This window comes from Eretmochelys imbricata, chromosome 10 (assembly GCF_965152235.1).
Source record: "Eretmochelys imbricata isolate rEreImb1 chromosome 10, rEreImb1.hap1, whole genome shotgun sequence".
NCBI lineage: Eukaryota > Metazoa > Chordata > Testudines > Cheloniidae > Eretmochelys > Eretmochelys imbricata.
This window is the reverse complement of record NC_135581.1, coordinates 43,912,030-43,936,392: the sequence shown is the minus strand read 5'-3', so window position 1 is coordinate 43,936,392 and position 24,363 is coordinate 43,912,030. Positions and strand designations below refer to the sequence as shown.

Sequence of the window (24,363 nt, the reverse complement as noted above, 5' to 3'; positions counted from 1 at the left end):
TAAAGCAAACTTATATGCTCTCCAAATACATAAATTCCCTCTTCAGACAGTCCCAAGAAAAGCTTTCAGACCCTTGGAAATTGTACAGAATGTAAAATTTACAGTAAAATACCAAAGTGAGAGAGCAGCCAGAAGAAACATAGTATGTTATCCATTTTAACAAACTTGCGTGCCAACACAGTCATCACCACATATTAAACATTCATTTTTACAAAAAACAAAGATTTGTGCACACAGACCATAATTATTTTCCTATATAAATTACAAGCATTTCAATGCAGTAAAATAAAGGGTCAGACTTATGTTAAGATCTGTAATTTCAACCAATTGTACAGTAATTCAAACACAATGTTAGCATTTAGCTAAACAATCATTCTTTGGCATCCATGGTGTCAGCTAAAACATATGACTGAGTACTTCTGCTGGCCTGTGCCAAAAACATAAAAACCAAGGGAACTGGACTAGCCGCGTGTGTGTATATATATATATTATTTACACACACGTGCATGCACACACACACTTGCATCCTGTCCAATATTTTTTTAATATTAACATTCAATTGATATGACTGGTTTGTTAGATGTGTAATCAGAGATTTCAGTTGATTTAATAAAATAATTAGAAATGACAATGTCATGGTTAAAGACGTTCACTCTAACATAGTAACATTCTATTAAAGAGAGCTATGATTGTATTACTGTATAATGTTTCTCTAAACAGAAGCTCATCATTGTAATTATTGTATTGTCTCTAATGTTTACATGGTAAGGAGCCGTAAAAATGTTAAAACTTCCTAAATAAATAAATAAATAAATAAATAAATAGTTAAAAATACACCCACCCATACCCTTAGCTTTCAATAAATATTCAAGAGTCGGGGCCTCTTTAGGGCAGAAGAAAATATTTGTGTACTGTTCTTTAAATCAATAAAGTAGAGCAACCACATTAATAATGCCTTCAAGTAGTATTCACACATCTAGCCTCGTTTGATTTTCTTCTCAACAGTGTAGGTTGCTAACATTCTGCATTAACATTACATTAACATTCTTTTAAATACATGGAGATTGGCATTCCTTTTCAGGGGCACATGTGTCTTTCTGTGTCCAATATAAATCCTCTCCCAATCACAAGTCACTTCAAGGCCTACAATTTTCAACACAATTCATGACAGGTTAAGATCTGCCCCGACTCACAAAACATCACTTTTAAAAAATCAAAATTATGTTCTCATTCTTAAAATGTTAATGGTAATGCTGCACAAGGAAACTTTTACTCCCTTTGCCAGGCAACTTGCCATCAATTGTTTGGGTAATGTTTTACCCTGAAGTTACACATTTTACAAGAGGAAGTTTTCAACCTGACAAGCTGGCAGGAGAATCTAGGTGTTACCTTGGTGCTTTCCTCCACATCCTTTGTATTCAAAAGTGCATGATTAATTCGAAAAACTATCCAATCAAACAGCGCGCTGTACAGTGATTTAGCCATGGAATTCCGCACAGTCACAGCCTAGAAAAAATGAAAATACGGATTAGAAATAATTAATTACCTGCATTAAAACTGGTTTACGTAATAATAAAGAAGTTGTGTGTCCAACATCCATCTTTAGTTTAGAGAAAACTTTTATCTTCATTATGTGCTCCACTGCTCCTGAAGCACTTAGTGATTTGTCTTCATTACCAGTCTATTCAACCAAGCCTGAACTATTCTGCCTGAATTTGGCTGGTTTTACTCTGGTGGATGATGCAGGAGTCCAGCTCATAGAATACAATAAATGACACAGATGAGATCTGAGCCTCTATGGAATCACTCAGCTTCCTGAATACTTAAAACCTGCTGGCTCCAACCCCGGGAGTTGCAAATCACACTTATAAGGTCCATCTACACTGCATACTTCTTGTGGTGGTATGTAAAGTACATACACGGTTAGCACTGCTAGCACAGCTAAAAACAGCACAGATGGTGAGGTACTGCTTAGGTGAGTAAAGACGTGCCTGAAGCCTATGAGTATCTACCCAGGTATATACCCTACATGGCTCTCTACAGCCCAAGCACTGCCTCCCCCATCTACATTTCTATTTTTAGCCCTGTTGCATCCCGCTGCCTCCCTGCTGCAGAAGCCTTTCCCCACCACTGGGAGAGACTCCAGCAGTGGGGAGCCAGTGTGGACACAGGGCGTTGCTTTTCACTGCGGCATCTAGTTATACATACTCTACATGCTACCAACATTGGCCTGCAGAGTAGACATAGCCATATGCAGATTTACTGCTCTTCAAACAGCCATCACAGAATAAAGAATAATACTTTTTTAGAAATACCATCCAAGTCGTGATGCTCTTTCATCTGCGTCGCAAGAGATTTCATTTGATTGACAATGGTTAGAAAGCAAGGAAGAACTAAGATATCAATATGCAGTTTGTTTTTTCCAAAAACATATGCTGTCTGAAACAGATACTTAGGTACTGGGCAGGAAGGAGTTGATAATTCATACTTTGAGGTCCTACTGACATTAACAACCTGCTGAAGCTATTTTGGCCCTCAGTTTACCATTCCCTGGCTTGAATTATTACCTTGCCATTTATACAAAGGCTGCTGTATATGTTAATTACTTAAAATGTTATGAAGCGATTGGTGACTGTGGCATTAACTCAGAGCTGTTTTTAGCTATGGTGCAAGTAAGAAAGAATATCAAGCCCTTCTGGTGATGGAGATAGTCTCTCACATCAGGAGATTCAGAAACACCCATTTTAATCAAAAGCCTTAAACTACAACCATAATTGCCAGCTATTATACACAGCACTGCAATGCTTCACACTGAGTGAACTTTCAGAATACAGCACTGAGCATAAATGGGGTATATTTCTTTTCAAGCAGGCAATGAAACTTCTGTCTCAATTTAACAGACAGGAGAGAGAAGTTATTCAAAGAATTTACTCTTTGTCCATGTTATCCTTCCTACCTTCCTCCTGTTCTCTACATGGAGATCTATATCCAAAAAGTTTTCAAGGATAAAAACTCACCCTCACTCAACCCAACTCCAGCCAGGGTGCATTACAAGAGTGGCCTCATTTCACCAAGGCAGTAATCAAAAGAAGAAAAAAGATCACATTGTGGGATCACTGGATTTTCACTACTGTTTCAATGGAAGCTGCCTCTTTTTTCCTTGAGTACTTTATACCAACTTCTTTCACCACAGCCATGTGCTCTTGGGCCAACTGTGAACTCTTACTTGCAGTCAGCCAGGGCCTCTCTCTCGCCCACCAGATGGCATTTATGAAACCAAGAACATCACCTCCACATACTCAAAATGGGTAAATCTGAGGATGGCCCCAAACATACAAATGTGTGAGAGTCTGTACAATGCCGCAAGTAACTAACCCTGCGTTGGCTATCTTTTGCTAAATGGCAATATACCACAACTCTCTGATAAGCAAACAAAATAAAGCTATAAAATGTCAAAGAAAAAAAAAAGAATGACTTGCCAATGCCAAAACAAATGATTGCTCATTTCCAAAAACTTTGTGTGCGACAAAAAAAATACAAGCAATGAAAGTGAAGGAAATTTGTTGTACTGAAGAACAGCTCTTTCTATGCTCCTAACTAAATCCAGTAGTTTAATATTTGTTTTGGAACCTGATTGGTTTAACAGTTAGTTTATCAAGAATCTTATAAACAGAGCTTTACATTTTCTGAGCAAAATGTATACTCTTTCCTGAAAATTCAGTTTTGTACCTTTTTTTTTCTGGTCATGCATTTTCCAAACATTACTCAGAAATATTTAAACACATTTAAGTGTTTTCGAGATAGATTTTGGTAACCCTGTCTTTGCCTCATTTTATTGAATCTGCTAACGTTGCAAGCCAATTCCCTAATGCTGAACTACATCGTATCATGCCCCACCCAAGAAAAATTGATGGAGGAAATCAGAGATGGTGACCAAGATGTGATAACATTTCTTACTGTTATAAGGATTTGTTCTGGAATAGCCTTACTTCAGCCCTGTCTATTTTACAGTGTGACGTTATGAAAGGTGAAGTTTCCTCCTAGTGCAGGCCATATGAGGTGCACAGAACAACTCCTCTTCCTTCGCCCACCTTTTCCCTTCCTGGCAAACCTAATAATGGCATAGTTAAGTATGCAGTAACCCCACCACAGCCATGGTACCTAAGTCCCATGAAAAGGGGTAGAGAAAGGGCACAAGAAGGCTGCTCCTTTTCTCCCAAGATTAGCCCTGTTACAGTGCAGCTTAGCAGGCATATAGGAGAGTACTGCCTCTTTGCTAACTTCTAGGACCTAGGCAACATAAAATAATTTGTGGACCTAGATCATGAAGTTTTCTACCTGAATTTCTAGGAGCCTTGGGTTCTACAGGTTTATAAGTGAACTGGTAGAAAGCTCCTGGCACAGACAAGTGTAAATATGTCAGAAAATGTGTTAGTGGAAAATGAAACAAGGATTTCATTTTCAATTTTATTGCTCCTTATCAGACAAATTTTGTTCTCAATTATACTGTCTTAAATCAAGAATAACTCCATCGACAGCAATGCAGTTACATTAGATTTCTACTGGTGTAAATGAGAGCAGATTTGGCCATATATATTTCTCATAGAAGAAGGTGGAGGCTGGGGTTTTGCAGAAATTTCTGATTTGTCCTCTGTGGGCCTTGTGAGATGCAAGAGATTGAAGAAAAGTTCCTACACACTTTTCTAAAGTATGCAGAGGATAAAGCACACAGAGGGACGCCCTCCTACAGAGCATCGATGATGCATGGGTAAAGGAAGTCCTGTAGCGGGAAGACAAATAGTTGTAAATGATGTAATTTACAGGCTCCACTGCCAATTTTTGGAATAGAGGTTACTTTTGTCTGTAGACACACACATGCACACAAGTCTATTAGAAAGAACTGCATATATTTTACATAAAAATGGGATGTAGCCATAAATTTGCCCCTTAGTACTGAAGTTACAGCTATCTCTAAATTTTATGGAAGATATGTCCTGTGAGTCTTTAGAAGGATAACCAACCTCTTAGTGGAGAACCTCTGACTTAAATCTACTAGGCCTCATAACTTCGCTAGGAAAGTCTTCCATTTTAGAGCCATTGTTTTGTTTTCCCATACACACTCCTCTTTCCATTTCAGTTTTCCCCACTGTATATGAAAAATTAATCAAGTGTCAAAAGACGGAGAACCACAACAAACCCAGATGGATTACTAACTGTGGTCGTGACCCGTATGGGTACATCACACAGCGGTAGCTTTTTTAACAGGAAAATCTCAAGTGGCTTGCAATATGAGAGAAAGCACTTTAACTCTTAGATACAGTACAGGCTCAAAAGTATCAGAATAGAAATGAGTACATTTTTTATGAATCAGGCTCTTTGTTTACATAACTGCCTTTGGGATCAGTCCTAATGCATAATACCTCACTCAATTTCATTCAGTTCATGTAAAGAGAGTAATGTCATTTAGAACAAACTTTCCCTCTTCCCCATAATTAGATAGCAAACTATATAATATAATGAGGCTTTTATTTAAAAGAAGGAAAGATTGTTGCTGCTCTTTGAGCAGTGTGATTAAACAAGATTTGCCTACAGGATTTTTGAAATTTGCTTGGAGAACAAGTTTCCATTTCTTTTTTTTTTACTTTATCACTTATTAATGTCAGATGTTCTCAATGTATTACTATATGCTACAGTGGAGACAGATGAAAGATTCCGTTTTACTCCACAAGGTCTCTGAAATCCAGAAGGACTAAAAGTAAAACTGTACTACAATTCATGACCTTTTGCCAGTCCTATTATTGTTTTTAATCTATTCATCACAGCCATTTACGTATTAGGGGTAACAACATAATCAAAGGATGGCAGAGTCAAGGAAGTTCAATGAGTCAGAAGAAGTTCTTCATTTCAACTACACAAGTTATGTGTCACATTTAGGTTTGTCTCATTACAATTATAGGCCTCCTATTCAGGAAAGCAGAGAACTAAGTGTGTAAGTCCTTCCCCATGAAGTAAAGCATTTAAAATACACACTTAAGTTGAAGCATATACTTAATTCCTATTGACTCCACATTCTTAAGCAATCTTTGACTACAGGCATTACAAATTTCAACATTCTTTTCTAGCTGAATTAATAACTGAACTTCTCCCTGACATGATTCCATTTAAATTGGTGGTGCAAATGAATGTTGCTAATGACACAAAAGATTGGTTTCTCTGTGCTACAGACATGCATAGACTAGAGAAAGTAACTACCTTTGTGATATCCAAAGGATGGGGTACATGTTCACATCTAGATTAATACACTGCCTTGATATTACAGCGAATGGCATGTTTTAATTATCTAAAAGAGAAACACATTTACAATATGGAAGTTCTAACAATCATACCCCTTGACAAATGAACTAATGTGACAAGGTGAGGGTGCGTGCATGAAGGGTTGTGTGTTACATGACAATGCTGTATGTTACATGCAGATGATATTATTTGTGCATGGCTTGTTGCCCAAGTTCTCTCTTTTCCCTTCATTTAACTGATTTTTAGTCCTGTTGCTTGAGGACAAATGTTTCTGCCAGTCTTTAACTCCATCACATCTCTTTGCCACTTTTCTCAAACCCACAACCGGAAAACCAAAGAACTCTGCTTGCAGCTACCACTCTCCCTTGCACAAAAACAAATGGACTCTTATTGGGTTCTTAATCTAGCTTCTTTATTTGAGGTTAATGCATCCACCAAAACAGGCAATTCTGTTTGAGTCTGCCAGTGAATGTTTCATTAAAAAAGTTCTGCTTCATGTTATGAGTCAGCTTTTGTAATCCACAGCCTCTTGTCTGTTTTGGATGTCTTGCTATGGGATTCCCACACAAAATGTGTAATGTAATGTCACTTAGAAAACTATGTAAAAAAATTAATTAGTAAAATGAAAATAGTACATACAGTGCCAAAGTAATCCTTCTGGGATCAAGAAAGCATAGCAACTGCTTATTGATTTAAAAAGCAGTGTAGATTAAACACATTGTAATTCAGTGATTCATGAGACATGCTAAAGAGACATGCTTTAATCAATAGGTTTCCTACATTTACAGACTAAATTTGTGGAGAATTTTTTTTTTATTACTGGCAGGGCTGGTAGTACTTCTTATTAAGGTTGCCCAACACATCCCATGATAAGACCTTGTTTTTAGTTGCTTACAAATGTTGCCAAACTAACCATTTGGGCTCAAATTTTTCATGATAGGTGTCTCCCTTTCGGCTGAAGGGTTTGGGCTTGTTTCTTTTGAAAATTTCAGCCAAAACAGTCTACTTGTTTCTGAGAATGAGGCTAGGGAAAAATACATTGTTTTGCCCATGTTAAACTCTTGAGTGTTCTTTGAAATGCTCTAGTACCGCCATAGTTTGGAGCAGGGATTTGAAATTTGGCAGAGGGGTGGCCTTTGTGTGAGGGATATTCCTTTTCCATTCTAGAAAAAAAAAGTACCCAATTTTGGCCAAGTTATAAGCTTCCAAAGAATTGTGATTCACACATGCTCAGTAGAGACTTGCTAGAGCTTAATACTTAAAATCTTAGAAGACTCTGTCCTAACTGAGCAAGCTTAAGCCTCTCAAAGCTTCTAATCCTGACCAGACAACATGTGCCATCCCCACAGAGCAGCTGAGCTGTACATGCACAATCCCCGCAGAGTGACTGAGTCTGAGCATGACTCCAGCCTATGGCTACAGAGCTGAAGCTGGAGATCCCTGTACAGACTGTTCCCAAATGCTTGGGGCTGGAGCAGGCACTGGATCTGAGCGTAGGTGGCTATCCAATCTGAATGAAGAGAAGATAGGAGCCAAATCATTGGCGAGGGAAGGTAGTAGATTGGGCTGAGTCTGATAAGACTGGGAATGGTGGGTGGCAGAGGAGAAGAGAAACTGACAAGGAGTTTGAGGGGGATGACTGGAAGTGGCTGGGGAAGGAGACTCAAAGCTGGGGGGTAGGGAGGATGGTTCTGGTGGAAATGGAAGAGGCAGGGACTGGGATCCAATTGGCTGGAGGCGGGACACAGATCGGAAAAGAAGCTGGAGGGAGAGGTGGAGACTGGGACTGGCTGGACCAGGGAAATGGGAGGACAAGGAGATGAACTAGAAACTAGTGGGGAGGGAAACGGATTAGATGAGGATGCCATGGAAGGAAACTTGGAGCCAGTGGTGGGAGGGGAAATACAGATTGGACAAGAAGTCAGCCGTAAGAAATTGGGACTAGGTAAGCAAGGAGAATGGGACTGAGACAAGGAGCCAGAGATAGAGAAGAGATAGGACTGGGACAGGGACAAGTTGAAGAGGAGGGAGCATAAGGGGTCAAGTTTGGGGAAAATGAGCAGATGAGTCTGTGCCCAATAGTGCACACTCCCCTCCAGAGCCTGGAATGGAACCCAAGATTTCCGAATCTCACCATACCTCTGCTGTTAGCAAATATTTGTGAAACCCACTGGCACAATGTCCCATCTTCCTTTAGTGCTGGCCCACACAGAGTATGATAACCTGCTACTGCTATCAGCTACTCTATTAGTGGACATGGAAGAAGTCTGTATGGTGGATATAATGTTCCAACCCTGCTGATGATCCAGGTAGATGTCAATATGAAGCTCAAAAACTCAGACTTTAAGGTCAGAAGGGACCATCATGATCATCTAGTCTGAACTCCTCCACTTCACCCACCCACTCCTGTAATAGACCCCTTAACCTCTGGCTGAGTTACTGAAGACCACAAATCATGATTTAAAGATTTCAAGTTGCACAGAATTCACCATTCACACTAGTTTAAACCTGCAAGCAATCTGTGCCCCATGCTGCAGGGGGAGATGAAAAAACCCTTGGGTCTCTGCCCATCTGACCTGGGGGGAAATTTCTTCCTAACCCCAAATATGGCAATCAGTTAGACCCTGAGCATGTGGGGAAGACCCACCAGCCAGACACCTGGGAAACAATGCTCTGTAGTAACTGAGAGCCCGGCTCATCCAACATCCCATCACCAACTGTTACAGATATTTGCTGCTAGCAGTTGCAGATCTAGCTACAGATGGAATTTCTTTTTTCAGTCTTTTTTTTTAAATTAGGAAATTGTACACATAAAAAACTATGTTAAAAGAATATTAATGTGGAAAAGTCAAGCATTAAACAGGAAACATCATAATTGAGATGGCATACGCAACGTTATGATACAGTATTTAATTACATGACCACCTATTTTTTCCACAGAGCCTCTGCCTCATTCAGTGCACAGATTGACCTGATGTGGGGATGAATAAGGGTTGTATAACGAAAGAGACTTGTCTGTAGGATCCCTGTCTCATTGTTGCAGAAGTTGACAGATGGGTAATGAACGAAGCAGGGAATTGCAGGAAGAGAAAGGATCTCATGGTAAAGACAGTTGAACTCTGCCCTGGAGAACTAGATTCTATCCCTGCCTCTGCCACAGAGTTCATATATGATGCTAAGCAAGTCACTTAAACCATATTTTTCAGAAGTGGTCATTAATTGTGTGTTCCTCATTTTCTGGGTGCCCAACTTGAGTCCCTGGGGCCTAAACTGCGGAATGACTGAGAACTCACAGCTTGAATATTATAATCTGCTATATAATGCTAAGTACTCTGAAAAATCAGGTCCTAGGCATCTCAAATTAGGCATCCAAAATTAGTGGTTTCTTCTGACCTAAGGGCTTGTCTGCATAGTGGGGTAATGCACCAATAGCGGTGTGATTTCTAAAGTGCACTAATGTGTTGGGCATTAATTGGTCCACATAGACCCTAATGATGAGTTTTAATGTTGTGCCGTCTGAAACAGTACTATTTTAAGACCATTAGGGAACCTGTAGTGTGCACCAGCAGGATCTATATGGACCAATTAACATGCAACTCAGGCTTTAGAAATCACATCCCTGTACAGCATGTAACCCCACTGTATAGACAAGCCCTTAATCTCTTCCTCTGCCCCCATCTGTAATTGGTGATAACACCATTCCCTCACCCCACCGGAGTTCTATATGATAAATTAATGTTTGTGACACTCAATAATAACAACCATGTGATAGAAAAGCCCATGTGGAAATTAATAAGTTGGTCTTCAGAGCAGGGTTTGAATGGTGTACAGTAAATAAGGCCTAAGACTACACGTAGACCAATGAGGATAAAACAAAATTTTGCATACCTGTTCATTAACTTCATACCACCCCTTCTATGCACTGAATGAGACAAGGGTTCTTGGGGAAATATACTACATAAACATGTAATTAGAGACTAACAATATATATGAACAAGGGGGCCAAATTAAGACTGCGCAAGTAACCTGAATTCTGACATTTCCTAACTTCCGAGTGCTTGATTTTGCAACCTTCATATTCCTTTAACATAGGGTTTCATGCGTAATATTATAAGAAGTCAAATCTATTTGGAAGCAAGGTTACAGGAGCCTTACAACATCCCCTCTAAATCCCTGATAACTTCCTAGTCAAATACCCAGCTTTTTCTCACCCTTCCAACACTCCTTTTGTAAATCTACCCAAAGAGATAGACTATTTCACGCAGCAATTTAGTCTCTTAAATTTTACTCCTTTGAATGCCAAAAAAGTGGATTCCCATATTTCCATAAGAGTCTTGTCTCCATTAATCTACACCTGAAAATGTGAATATGTCCCAGAAAGTACCTGGTCTGTATTCAGTAACTTTTAGAAATAGACTAGGGAAGCAAGCCCGTTTGTTTGTTTTTTTTAACCTCAGCTTTCGCCTGTGCCATCATGCTGTCATAAATTTTCCCTCAATTGTAAACAGTAAAATTCTGGCTTATATTTGAACTTGTATACGAGCATCTTTTGCTCAAACAAAACTGACACTGATATCTCCTTAACTTTCCAGATTCTGGCCCTTCCTCTGAAATGAGATGAGCTCAGGTAAATCCTTGTACTGAGCTCCACTGATATCAATACTGCCATGTTGCCTGGAGTGGCTCAGGAGCAAGAGTACCAACCTCAGGGCAGGCTGTTTAGAAGCAGGACACAAACCCCAAACTGGTTGTCAGTTCTATATTTACACTTCAACAACCCACGTACCAAGTGTGAACTCCTCAGACACTATAAAAGCTTAACCATGCAGCCACAGACAATCCCCTGGGGCACTCCGGTCTATCTTGCGTGCCTTTGTAACAGATAGTCCCTTACGCCAAAAATTACAACAACATTCTGGTTACCCCCAGTCTCAAAGGACTAGTTACTTATCCCAGGTCAATTGTACCTTAGATCTTACACCAAATATAATGCTTGTAGTTAATCTTATAAAAAATTAAGTAAAGATGTATTAACTAAGAAAAAAGTATTTTTTACAAGGTTAAAGCAAGTAAATATACACACACAAATGAGTTACAGTCTTTGGTTCCAAAAGGTAACAGAAGCTGCTGTAATATGAAAGCTTTATAAATCCTTTAGGATTAACCCAGGCCAAGCCTTGGGGATCTCCTGCTGATGTTTAGAAATCTTGCTCTCTCCAAGTCCAAACAGCACAGAGATCCAGTTTCTTCCTACCAGAAATTTTTATTCCCTTCCCCCAGAGTTCAAGCTGATGGAACAAATCTTCATACACATCTTCTCTTCATGCATATGTGGTGGTGGAGCAATCAAAGTCTATTATCCTCTAATGTTCCACAATGGTTGTCTGGTGTTCATGGGCCTTTTGTTGGTCAGGAGATAACACTTGCTGTGGCAAACTAGTATTTTACACTTCGTAATGCTTCTCTCCTGACTGTGGGGGTTTACAGTTTCAGAGCACACATTTAAATATTACTTTATAGCATGGTTGTATCTACCTTGCACTGGCCCACTGGGATTGATCACCCACTGTGGGCTGAACAGGCCATGCCCCCTCGCTGCTGCTGGGCATACTCTAATTGGAAACCGGATATAAAAGGGAGGAGCCCAGCTCAGTCTAGCTGAGGAGGAGAGCAGATATATGCTGCAGGTTCCTATCAGAGAGCTCCTGGAGCTCCAGATTGCGAAGGCTGAAGATGCAGAATCCAAGCTAGAACTCCCCTTGATTGTGGAGAATGAGGGGAGCGGGAGGTCACTACTCCCAAGGGAACTGACTGAGCAGGAATTAAAGGTAGGAAGTGGCCAAGGGAAAGTGAAGGTTGAAATGGGAAACTGAACCTGAATCCAGGACTACTGGTTTCACAGGGGCCTGGGTTAGGACTCAGTGGAGGGGGGTGGGCCTGGGACCTCCTACAAGCCCTGCACCTACTGCTAGGTGTGGGCATTGTAGGGTGGACATGACTGCCCAACGACAGCCCTGAGGGCTCCAGCCGCTAGGCCGTGCTGCCCTGAGAGCAGGGGCAGCTATAACAACGATAGCTACTAGGCCATTTGAGTAGTCAACCCCCCAATTTGCTTCCTTACAACCCAGCATCCTGCAACAGAGTACATCTATCCCATGACAAAGAGATACAGATATTATAAGTGAGATTAATGCATGCAGCAATTTACAAGCATTTCATAAAGTCTAAACATTAAACACATTCTTATAACTCTAATGCAGCAGTTCTCAAACTGTGGGTCGAGACCCCAAAGTGGGTCATGACTCCATTTTAATGGGGTCACCAGGACCAGCATTAGATTTGCTGGGACCCGGAGCTGAAGCCTGAGCCAGGGTGGCAGGGTTCAGGCTGCAGCCCCCTCTTTCCCCACCTGGGGCAGCAGGACTCAGGCTGCAGCCCCGTCCCACCCCCAGTCATGTAGTAACTGTTGTCAGAAGCAGGGGGTTCTCCGTGGGGAATTAAGTAAACGGTCTGTTGCTAAATATAACTTCTTTCCTGGGCCATAAATAAAGCCGAAGAGGAAAGCCATGGGAGGAAAACATGCTTGTTAAATACATTCTCTCGCTAAATAAAATGAAGGTCCAATCTTTCAATTCAGTTCTGCTCTCAGACATTCAGACCTCCTTTGTTGCCACACATGGCATTTTATAAAATCTGCAACCCTGCTTCTGTACACAGATGATTTTGCAAGATGAGCGGTGAGGGACGCCCTCATATCTGAAAGAAACCCTTGCTTTTCATCCTGCTGATTCGGTTTTCTCCCCCTCAAGTGCCATTTCAAACAGCATCATTGTTGCTGAAATGCCATTTAAAACAACAGCATTCTCAGAGCTCTTATTCAGTGACCTGCCTTCTTGGCAGAGGCCCAGCTAACCTTTTATAGATATTTTCACATGATCTACTGGGAGAAAAAAGTTTCCAAGTGTGCAGTCTGTTAGCCCTATTAGATTCAGTGCTTATATTGTTTACTAACTCAATACATGAGAAACAGCTTACTGTATGTCAAGTCTTAAGATAAAAAAGAATCTAGAACTTTTTCCAACTCACGATGGGAAAAATAAGCTTGACAAATGAGGTGTGTGTGTGGGGGGAGTTCATGCAACTATTTATTTTGAAGATTAAAGAGCAACAGGGTATCATGCATAGTGACAACAGGATCTCAGTATGGCTATATATTGTGGGTACTGAAAAGCGAACAGAACCTTAGTATTAGTAAATATTTATATTATGTCAGTGCCCAAAGGGCCCAATTTGGATTGGGGTGCTCTTGTACTGGAGGCTGTTCCTTAACCTAAGTAAGGCTTAATAAAAATTAAGACCAAAATTTCCTGAGGGGCAGTCTCATTGATGACAATGGGAGCTGGAGTGATCCTGCACCTCTGAACAACCAGACCACTTATATAATGGTGATTAAATACAGATTTAGTGGGTGCTGGTGGGATCACCGCCCAGTATGGCATGCAGCCCATGGTAAAAGCAACAGGTCTGTGGCTTGAAACCAGATTGATTGTCCTGACCTTGGGCCTGGTTGCATGCCTGAAGTTTCTTCACTTTCATGCAGCACTGCTGCTGATCCCTGTTGTACCCCTTTGCCTGCATCCCCCATGCAATCTGTTCGTAAATGCCCACATTTCTATGGCTGCTCCATAGCTATGCTTGCACAGCCTCTTCTCCTCACAGACCCAAGAGATCCAACATCTCCTGTCCACTCAAGGCAGGAGCACATTTAGTGTGTGGAGCTGGCGTGGTTGGTTGGGCAGTTACACACTATAAGGAAGCACTAGTAGGAGTGCTTGCCAAGCTGGGCAATCAGGAAAAAGGTATTTCAAAACTAAACGGAAGGATTTTAGGGATGGGGGGCTTCTGGTCTCTGTGACCCTTGGACAGGGGGCAGATTGAATCCAGAGCAGTCACTGTCATAGAAAATGGGGTGCTGTGGGCCAGCTGCTTGAGGTCTGTTAGGGTTGACTCTTGTTAGGCTTGTCTACATTACCTGCTGGATCAACAGGCAGCGATCGATCCAGCGGGGGTCGATTTATCACGTCTAGTCTACTCTAGACAGGATAAATCAACCGCCCAGCGCTCTCCCATCAACTCTGGTACTCTACCGACGCGAGAAGCTGTTATTCATGTAGCTGAAGTTGGGTATCTTAGATCAACACCCCTGCCCCAAGGTAGATCAGGCCTCAGATCATACAGTGTCTCCACTTGCACTGCATCAACCATGGCGCCAAGCTGTCTGAGGAAGTGGTTTTACTGTGTCACCATAACTGGTCATTTCTGTCAGCTAGACACAAATTTCAGGATAGACATACACAAATAGGTCAATGCAAGGTAATGTACATTGACCGAACTTTGTAGTGTAGACCACGCTACGAGAGCAGCAGGCAGCAAATCTGTATGTCTGAGGAGATATGGAAATTTGATCCTCAGCATACAAATGAGACTGAGGTATAAGCCACTTTCTTTGACCCCATTCATGCTGCTAGGCAGGGGTAACTTGGCAACCCATTGTCAAACCCAGGACAGAGTCAGAATTCTATAGGAACCGGAACTTTCCATTTTTTTATCCTAACTGTAGTCTCCTAAAGAGAGGCAGTTCCACTCCTTAGATGTGTGTGTATGTATGTATGTATGGGGGGAGGGGGAGAGACATTAAAATATAATCTTCACTAAACCAAAGAGCTTAGCTAAGAACACTGGCTGAGAGAGGGCCATCTTGGATCCAAACTCCAGCTACAGAGCAGTTCATGTGCCTGTATCTATCTGGGTTCTTAGAATTGCAACCCATCATGATGGTATCTGAGCACCTACTTGTATGGAGAGAGAGGTACCTCATTACTCCCAAACTATGGAAGCGTCTCATAAAATGCAATTTACAAGAGACAATTTACCTTGTATATAGATGTTAGATTTTTTTACCATGATTCTTAAGCACATACTTTACTGAACAAGGAGGGGCTTAAGCATGCACTTTAAGTAAAGCATGTGTTTAAGTGCTTTGCTGAATCAGGGCCATGATGAACACTAAAATCTGTAGAGTAAGTGGTGGACTGCACATATACAGAATTGAGTTATTATTTTATATTCTGCCATTCCCCGCCACCTGGCAGGTGTAGTTATGAAATAACTCATAATAATTTAGATGGACAAAGAATTTTACTAAACTTTCCCCCAATTTTCAGCATTGGACAGAAAGGGACGGGGGGTAAGAAAGAACTTTCCCCTGCAAATTTAGCAGAATGCGAAAAGTGCTTGAAAACAGAGACTTTAAATGGAGGTATAAGAGAGATGAGAGAATTTGTATTTCTGATATCCAACTGCACACTGCCCATCAAGTTAGAATTATTTTTCAGTGTTTACTAATATTCTCCTCTTCCTGAGAATCCCCTTTACTTGACTAATTATTTCTCTGTTATTTCTAATAACTTCATCTGTGGCATATGCCCACAGCAGCTAAAGCTAAATGATCCTACATTCTGTACACATACAAACTTCCCCACTGACCACAATGGGAACTCTGGATGTGCAAGGAGTCAGGCCTATACAAATGTCTCCTCCTCAAATTTCTATATTCAGTCTCCTAGCACTGATTTGTGAAAATATGAATTAGCATTATTATCTTGAATGATCCAACCATTTGGCTGCAGAATTCACCTATGAGTTTCTGAGACACTGTTTGACAGTTTAAACCAATAAGCCTGAGTGTGCGTGCACACACACTCATTTCCCTTCCCTCCAGGAAGAAAACAAAAGACCTCATGCTTTCTCTTCAGTTCAGTATTTCATACAATTTCATAAGAAAACAGAAGTTCCATGACTGCTGGAAAAACAGCTTTCTGGAATCTGAATGGTTTATATAAACACAGTGCACTCTAAAACTGTGCTCGCTAAATAACCTAACTACTCCCCCAAAGTTAATTTACACATTCTTTTTGAGTACAGCAGAAATGGAGATTTCTATTCCCTTCAGGAAATCAGATAGGAACACAGGAAGAAAGAAAATATCCCCTTCTGCCACAATGCCTTTGATTTACTTCCTATAATTTCTATACAAGGATGGAAGGTACTTCTAATGAAATACTCAACAGTGGAAGCACAAGCACACAAACCACTAGGATTCTCTCCCCTCAGGAAATCCCTTAACACTCAAACATCAAAATAGGGTTTTACAGTGCCCTCCCCGCCCCCTTTTAAAAAAAAGTATAAGATACATTTTCAGTGTAGTGTTCAAGGAATTCATTTGAATTACTATTAGAAAGAGCAGTGCACAAAACACCAGAGATCGGCAATGTTTATTCATGCATCTAAGGGCTATTACTCTCAGTAAATTCAAACTGCTCCCATTATAACAAGCTGTAATATCTCCTCCTTTGAGAAGCTGGAGACAACTAGCTGCAGTATTATGTAGAAATCTAATGAGCAAACATCTTTGGATTATAGATAGGTTACTTGATTTTTCTTTTAATTTGGTGCCAGTTTTAAATTCCTATCATGTTTCCAGTAAATCCTCTTAAGAGAAATTCAGCTTCTTCCATACATTTGTACATGCTACGGTATAGGTGTCCTCTTCAAGGATGAGGTCAGAGAAAGAGCACATTCTAATACCTATTAGCACTTTCCCATTGGCATTTATCTAAATTGTTCAGTAAAGATTCCTTTAAATGCTTCTGTAGTTCCGCTTACATTTTAAAGTTGATATACGCTTGTTATAATTCTATTATTTAAATTCACTGGGTAAGTCAGTGTTCTTCCTATTTCTACAAGACATCACTGTACATATGAGTGAATGACAAAGCTAATCAGTTTCTGGTGTACAAAAACTAATTTCATTATCTATTATACTGAAATGGAATCGATCAATCAGTGCACAGAGATGCTTTACCACTACTGATATACCTCACTTGACACTGGAACAGGCAGAAGAGAGAGCACATCAAACTCCCATAATGAACCAATCTTCTGTCTCATGAAGGGGTCAAGTCCACAAGAACAAGGCCAGACACGTCCTTGACAATCTTGAATATTCAGCCTGTTGTAAAGTGTGTGTGTATACAATTAATCTGCTTAAATTAGATACTTTAAAGGGAGATTATGAAATTAAAAAAATAAAAATGGACCCTTCAAAACATGTATCATTGTATTGCTATAGTGCCTAGGTGGGTGAAGATGGTGCTGCTGTTACTCTGGTGTGGGAGAAATGGACTCCCTCTGCACTAACCCTAATCAAGGCCCCCTACTGCTGCTCCCTGGCATACTAGGAAGGGAATTTTGTGGGGCTGATTAGGACTGTCCTTGCACCAGGATAGACAGGAAAACTAGTGCTTGAAATTAACTAACTTTTGATTGCATCTCTCTCTTATCCTGGGCAGGAACTTCCAAAGACATCAAAGAAAGGTAGATGAAATAGAGCTAAAGATGCAGCAAGAACCTTGTTGCTAGGCAGAACAGTAATGAAAGCTGAGAGGGAAGAGGACATTAATAAATTATGGGAGGGTGCACACAAAAATCCTGATTGTACATTGGTTGCATGTTTACCAGGCCTGAGAGAATCTTTCATTCGAGATAGTTGGATCTGAGAAACAGAGCATTGTAATATGCCTGTCACTAGAACTGTTTGTATGGGAAATAAATCCTTCTCTTTCAGTGTGAATCTATAGGTTTCAGACCAGCACTTTACTCCTTTGTAACATTAATAGTTAAGACCTATTCAGTGATCCTGGGTTTTGTCTGTGTGAGCGAGTGTGCACAGAGAATTATGGTTTCTTGCTGTTTTTCTAGCATTCTATTTGTTACCTAATACACTGTGTGTCTGGTTTACATTCACAGACATGTCCTGTGGTGAGAGACAGATTAAGCAGCTCTAGTGGTTCCCCTTTGGGTCACAGACCATAGGCTGAGACAGGCTGGCTTAGTTTTTTAAACATTGGCTTAACACCCAGAGAAAAGTACTACTGCAGGATACCAGACTGTAGCTTAATCCCTATGTTGGCAACACTGAGTATTATATTATATCATATTTAGACTTAATAAGCATGATGTAATTTTCCATACTCGTACTTTATCTTACAATTACATTAGAATCTTGTATTCATTCTTACTTTCCCAAAGACAGCTCTATTCAGTACAATGGAGCATTAGATATTATGCTCTTTGCTGGCTGTACTTTTATATTTAAAATTGATCATGAACATTAAAAAAAAAATTCAAACCCCCTTTAAAAGGACCACTGAAGAAGGCAAAAAAGAATGACAAACATCAGAACATTGTTGCAGACAAAGATCAGGTAGCTTGTTCCTAAGTCCACTGAGAAATGCTAAAAGAATAAGAGTACTTGTGGCACCTTAGAGACTAACAAATTTATTTGAGCATAGTATGTTTCACACAAAAGATTCTTTTTGTAAGGTTTTCTTTTTCTAACTTATCTATAAACAATGCATCTCATGCAAAAAATTAAGACCTTGAAGTGAGTTAACTGCTTTGCATTATTAGCTTATTAGTACACGAAGTAGCCATACACCTTCCCTGAATCTCTAGCTAAACTAGGGGGCAGTGAGGTACTATCCAACTAGTAATTTTAAGTAACGGACAAAAATGTTGATTTTCATTATCTTTTCAAACACTTATTTGTATTTTGTGGATTTTGAAAGATATGTGGAAAAATCATTGTTACATTAGAGCACTAGCAGTTGCTGGAATAAGACTGGGTATAGTTATTGTCAGTGTGACTCCTTTTTATTGCTATTCCAGTTATAAAATTACTGTATATACTCATTCATAAGCAAAATAGTTTTGGTAAAAAAAATGACGCATCAAAGAGCGGTGGTCTGCTTCTAAATGGGTTTACACCAAAATTTGAGGATTTTAAACTCTATGAAATGATTGAATTGAATATCTAATACATTGTCATTTTGTTTACCTGGAGTGTCTGCAGGCATGGAGCCCTTCAGTTCCCTGTGGCCGCGGTTTGCCATTCCCAGCCAGTGGGAACTGCGGGAAGTGGCGCTGGGTGCCAAAGTTTGCCAACCCCTGAAATATAGGGTCGGCTTATGAAAGGGTCATACAGTTTTCACTATTTTTAACCTATCCATCTTGGGGGGTCGGCTTATAAACAAACGGGCTAATGAACAAGTATATACGGTAATAACTTTAATGTTTTTATACTGCTTGATCTGCAAAGTCTGAAACTACCTTTCCCTGTGCCTTGTACCTCCCTTTCCAGTGTCCCCTCTGATTCTCCATCTCTCTTTCATCTATGTGGTGTGTCAGGGTTCCCTCCCCACTCTGAACTCTAGGGTACAGATGTGGGAGCCGCATGAAAGACCCCCCTAAGCTTATCTCTACCAGCTTAGGTTAAAAACTTCCCCAAGGCACAAATTCTTCCTTGTCCTTGGAATGGTAGTGCTGCCACCACCAAGTGAGTTAGACAAAGATTTAGGAAAAGGACCACTTGGAGTTCCTGTTTCCCCAAAATATCCCCCCAAGCCCCTTCACCCCCTTTCGTGGGGAAGCTTGAGAGTAAACAAGGTGAGCACAGACCAGACCCGTGGGTTTTTAGGACACTAAAAACCCCAATCAGATTCTTAAAAACTGAACTTCTATTATAAAGAAAAAAAAGTAAAAGAAACACCTCTGTAAAATCAGGATGGAAGGTAATTTTACAGGGTAATAAGATTTAAAAACACAGAGGATTCCCCTCTAGGCAAAACTTTAAAGTTACAAAAAACCAGGAATAAACTTTCCTCTTAGCATAGGGAAAATTCACAAGCTAAAACAAAAGATACTCTAACGCATTTCCTTGCTATTACTTACTATTTCTGTAATTTTAGAAGTATCATTCAGTAGGAGCTGGATTACTTGCTTGGTCTCTCTCTTTGTCTCCAGAGAGAACAACAAAAGCACACAACAAAAACCTTCCCCCACAGATCTGAAAGTATCTTCTCCCCTTATTGGTCCTTTTGGTCAAGTGCCAACCAGGTTATCTGAGCTTCTTAACCTTTTACAGGTAAAGGAGGGATTTTATGCTACCCGTAGCTCTATGTTCATGACATGGTGGAAGAAGTCCACGCCAACAGCAATCTTTTAAGTCACATGGAGACCCAACATGCCTGATTCTCAAACAGTACCATCCGTATCTACTCACAATAGATATTCCTACAGGCTTTACCAGACCTCTCCAACACTTCCCCTCCCCAAAATCCAAACCTCAACATGAAAAGTAAAGTTATCTTTTAATATTTAATAAGACAATTCTTTCATGTCTCAAGATATTACATTGAATAATGAGAAAGATCTTTAGTGTTACTAACTTATTTAACTACCACTGTAACAATTCATCAAAATGGGAACAGTCTGCCTCTTCTTCTGGAGATGCCCCCGCATTCATTATTCCTAAATTACCATAAAAATGCTACTCTATCCTTTTATAATGGGTTACCTCATCCACCTTGTATACTCTTTTTCACCCTCTATTATAGCAAAACCATCCATGAATGAACACAGCTTCTAATAAGCAAACATAAGATGGAAAGTTTCAGAACTACAGACACCCTAGAAACCTTTATCATATTTGATTAGCCCCTCAGCCAGGAGCGTTCCTATTCATACTCCTTTCATTAAATTTTAACAGGAAAATTCAATGGAAAAGTCTGCAACTTAATATTCTAACAGGAACACTTCTTTAGTATGGGAAGGACTTGCAAACCACCACACTTACTGTTTGGTGATATTTCAGAACCCAGAAAGGACAAATGGGAGACCTAAAAATAGTCTTGGTTGTTACCTATTTTTATAGCTGCTTTTAAAGATCCCTTTTCTGAACTAGTCGTACTGTGCTTGAACCTCTGTAACACGCTCTGGTAACAGTGTATTTTCAGAAACCTCCCAAAATAAAACCTTTTCTGTGGAAAAAATTCTCTTACATTTTTGTAAACAAATTCATCCTCCCAATGACTTTGTGAAATATGTAAAGATTATCATCTCCCAACTTATAGATGGGGAAACACATCCAGACAGGCTAACTGACTTCCCTGAGGCAATACAGCAAGTTGAGGCACATCTGGGATAATAAAAGTTTCCACTTATTAATGCTTCCCCTTACTACAGCCAAAATGTAGCACAGATAACACCAGTGAAGACTTCCCTACAATGCCGATTATTCATGTGCATCAGTCTCCAAGGGTGAGAGGTTCAGCCTTCATAAACCATCTAATCCTTGGCCTCTCTACCAAGGTAGAGAACTAGAATTCAAAATTCATACCATTTATGAAGTGTGATTTTAGCTTTTTTTTTTTTAAAAACGTTTTTTTTAAAACCTCTACTCTAGGAATGCAACTCAGATCACCGACTTGCATTGTAGATCAAAGCACCCAAAGGGTAAAATTCTGTGACCACCAACCCCGAGTTGTCACCTCTTGCAATTTTATCACAAGAATTGTAATGTCTGATGTTGTTCTTAAATTTTTAGCCACATGCAGATGTGATTACACACAAATCTAAACTTTCACTTAAATAAAAATAAGTTTTCTAGCCCTCCAAGTTGCAGAGAAAAGCTTGAAAGCATGAATTCTAACAGCTCAGAAACCAGAAAGCAAAAAAAATAAAAATAAAATCCAAATGTATTATTTTAAAAAAATCTCATTTTTTAAAAGTCTCTCTCTCCCTCTCTCTTTTTTTAAGGGCCTGACTTGCGATTTTTTTTAATGCTTGGGGTTAGAAATACTGTTGACCCAGGCTGGATTCAATATGGCCACATAAAAGTGAAAGATCCTGTACCACATTGTCATCAGTTCCCTATTTTGCTTTTATATATCCAAAATTCTCCCACTTAAGGACGCAGCGTACACTTAGTTGTCGTTGATATGGTTTGCAGGTTTGTTCTGTTTTTTTTCTATGTAAATGGCAGAAGAAAGATATTGAAAGCAGAGAGATAAGCTAATTTGACATCAGAATTTCTGGACTAAACATAAATTTAAGAATGGGCGTGGGTGTCAAACTGACGGTCACTTAGCCAACGTTAATTCTATTTTATTGTTTTTTCTCGTGTGTCCATCCAGTCTCCATTGTGCCAAACATGCCAAGAGCAAAAACTGAAAACCTATTCTGACTTCCTTGTGCATCCCAGCAATTTTTATATGTGAAAAATTAGCAGGTCATGATGAGTCCAGGAAGCAGAATGACTGAAAACTAGATGCAGTGAAAAAGCACTGCAGGGGGAAGGAGTCTGCTGAGACCTTGGACAGAAGACAACAAAAAAGGTGCAATCTTCATCACTGCCTGAAAGTGGTTCCTTCTTCTCCCCTGCAGCAGGAACATACTATGTAGTCATATGGCCAGGTCAGGTCTCCGTCTGGAGGGCTTTGCCTCTACAGGTATACTGCTACACCGCACAGCACCATCCTGGTGCAGATACAACTTATACCAGTAAAGCTGCACAGCTGCCTCAGTCACAAATTACACCTCATCACACCCTTAAGCAACATAGCTATGCCAGAAAAAGTTTGCAGTGCTGCTCTGCCATTCCAGGGCATGAAACCAGCTACAGGAGTACAGCAACTAGGAAAACAAACTGCAGTACAGCAAAGGAATCACAGGACAAAATCTAGTAACAGAGCAGTAGGTCAAGACCAAACCTACTGCCAACCCCACATGCCACAACAGCATTTATCTGGGCATAGATCCTCTTTTGAAAGAAAGTCTTCAACTGACTAGCATATTGTCAGCAGAAATTTAAGTCTGCACAATGAAAATAAAATGACACAAGGCAGACCATCACAAGCTGCTGCTGCTCACATCTTTCAAAACTGCTTTTTCAGATACCACAACAATGGGGCATGGTTTAAGAACCTAAATTGAGTGGGGTATTAGTTGGTACACTACAGACCACCAAATCACACTAGGAACAGGACAACCAACTCTTAATGCACCTATATGTAATGTGTAGGGAAAAAAGCTGCAATATCATGGGGGACTTCATGAGTGATGTATGCTGGCAGTACTAAAACATCCTTGGAATTTCTAAATATTATAGGTGGCAATTTTCTCTCTCACAAAGTGTTGCATCCAACTTGGGGAAAATATACATTAGACCTCATCTTGACAGAAAAAGAGGAACGAACCACAGAACTAAAAAATAATGGTAGCTCGGGTACAAGTGATCACGACTGGATCATATTTATAATGTGTAAACAGAATAAAGTCCAGATCAGTGACATATGTACTTGGTCTTTTAAAAGGGCCAATTTCACAGAGCTGAAAACAATTATGAGCCAAATCAGCTGAGAGGAAGAATTTAATGAGACAATGTGAATGATAATTGGGAATTGGTTAAGAACACTTCACTAGATAACCAAAATGCCACAATTGAGGAAGAAAGTCATGCTGGTTTTAAAAACAAACTGGTTTGGAGGGGAAGTGAAGGCAGCTATAAAAAAAAGAATATATAAACAATGCAAAAAAGGGGAAGTTGATAGTAATGAATACAAATCAGAAGCAAGGAATTGCAGAAAACTAATAAGAGAAGCAAAAGGACACGAAAAAATCTATTGCCACTACAGTTAAGGACTATAGAGAGGATTTTTTAAAGAATATTATGAACAAAACGAATCCTAACAGTATTGGTCCATTACTAAATGAAAAGGCACATTTATCAATAATAGTAATGCTGAAAAGGCAGAAGTGTTGAATAAATATTTCTGTTCTGTATTTGGGGGGAGGAGGAACAGATAATGTATTCATATCATATGATAATACTTTTTACATGCCAGTAGCATCTCAGGAGGATGTTAATCAGCAGCAGTTTTAAAAGAGCTGGCTAGGAAACTCGCTGGACCGTTAATGTTGTTTTTCAATCAGTCTTGGAACACCAGGAAAGTTCCAGAAGACTGCAAGAAAACTAATATTGTGCCAATATTTAGAGAGGGCAAATGGAATGTCACAGGTAATGACAGGCCTGTCAGTCTCACATTGATCCCAGGCAAGGTAACAGCAGCTGTATGGGGACTCAATTAATAAAGTATTAAAGGAAGGCAA

At 39.9% G+C, this 24,363-nt stretch overlaps 1 protein-coding gene across 7 annotated transcripts in view; it reads right to left on the bottom strand.

The window, feature by feature from the left end:
- The window catches only part of MYO9A (myosin IXA), a 452,172-nt gene that overhangs the window by 147,242 nt on the left and 280,567 nt on the right, over positions 1–24,363 (bottom strand). For all 7 annotated transcript variants that reach the window (XM_077828555.1, XM_077828556.1, XM_077828554.1 and 4 more), the window contains one exon: positions 1,390–1,506. In XM_077828555.1, coding sequence (XP_077684681.1) covers positions 1,390–1,506 — 117 coding nt within the window. The remainder of the gene's footprint in view (positions 1–1,389; positions 1,507–24,363) is intronic.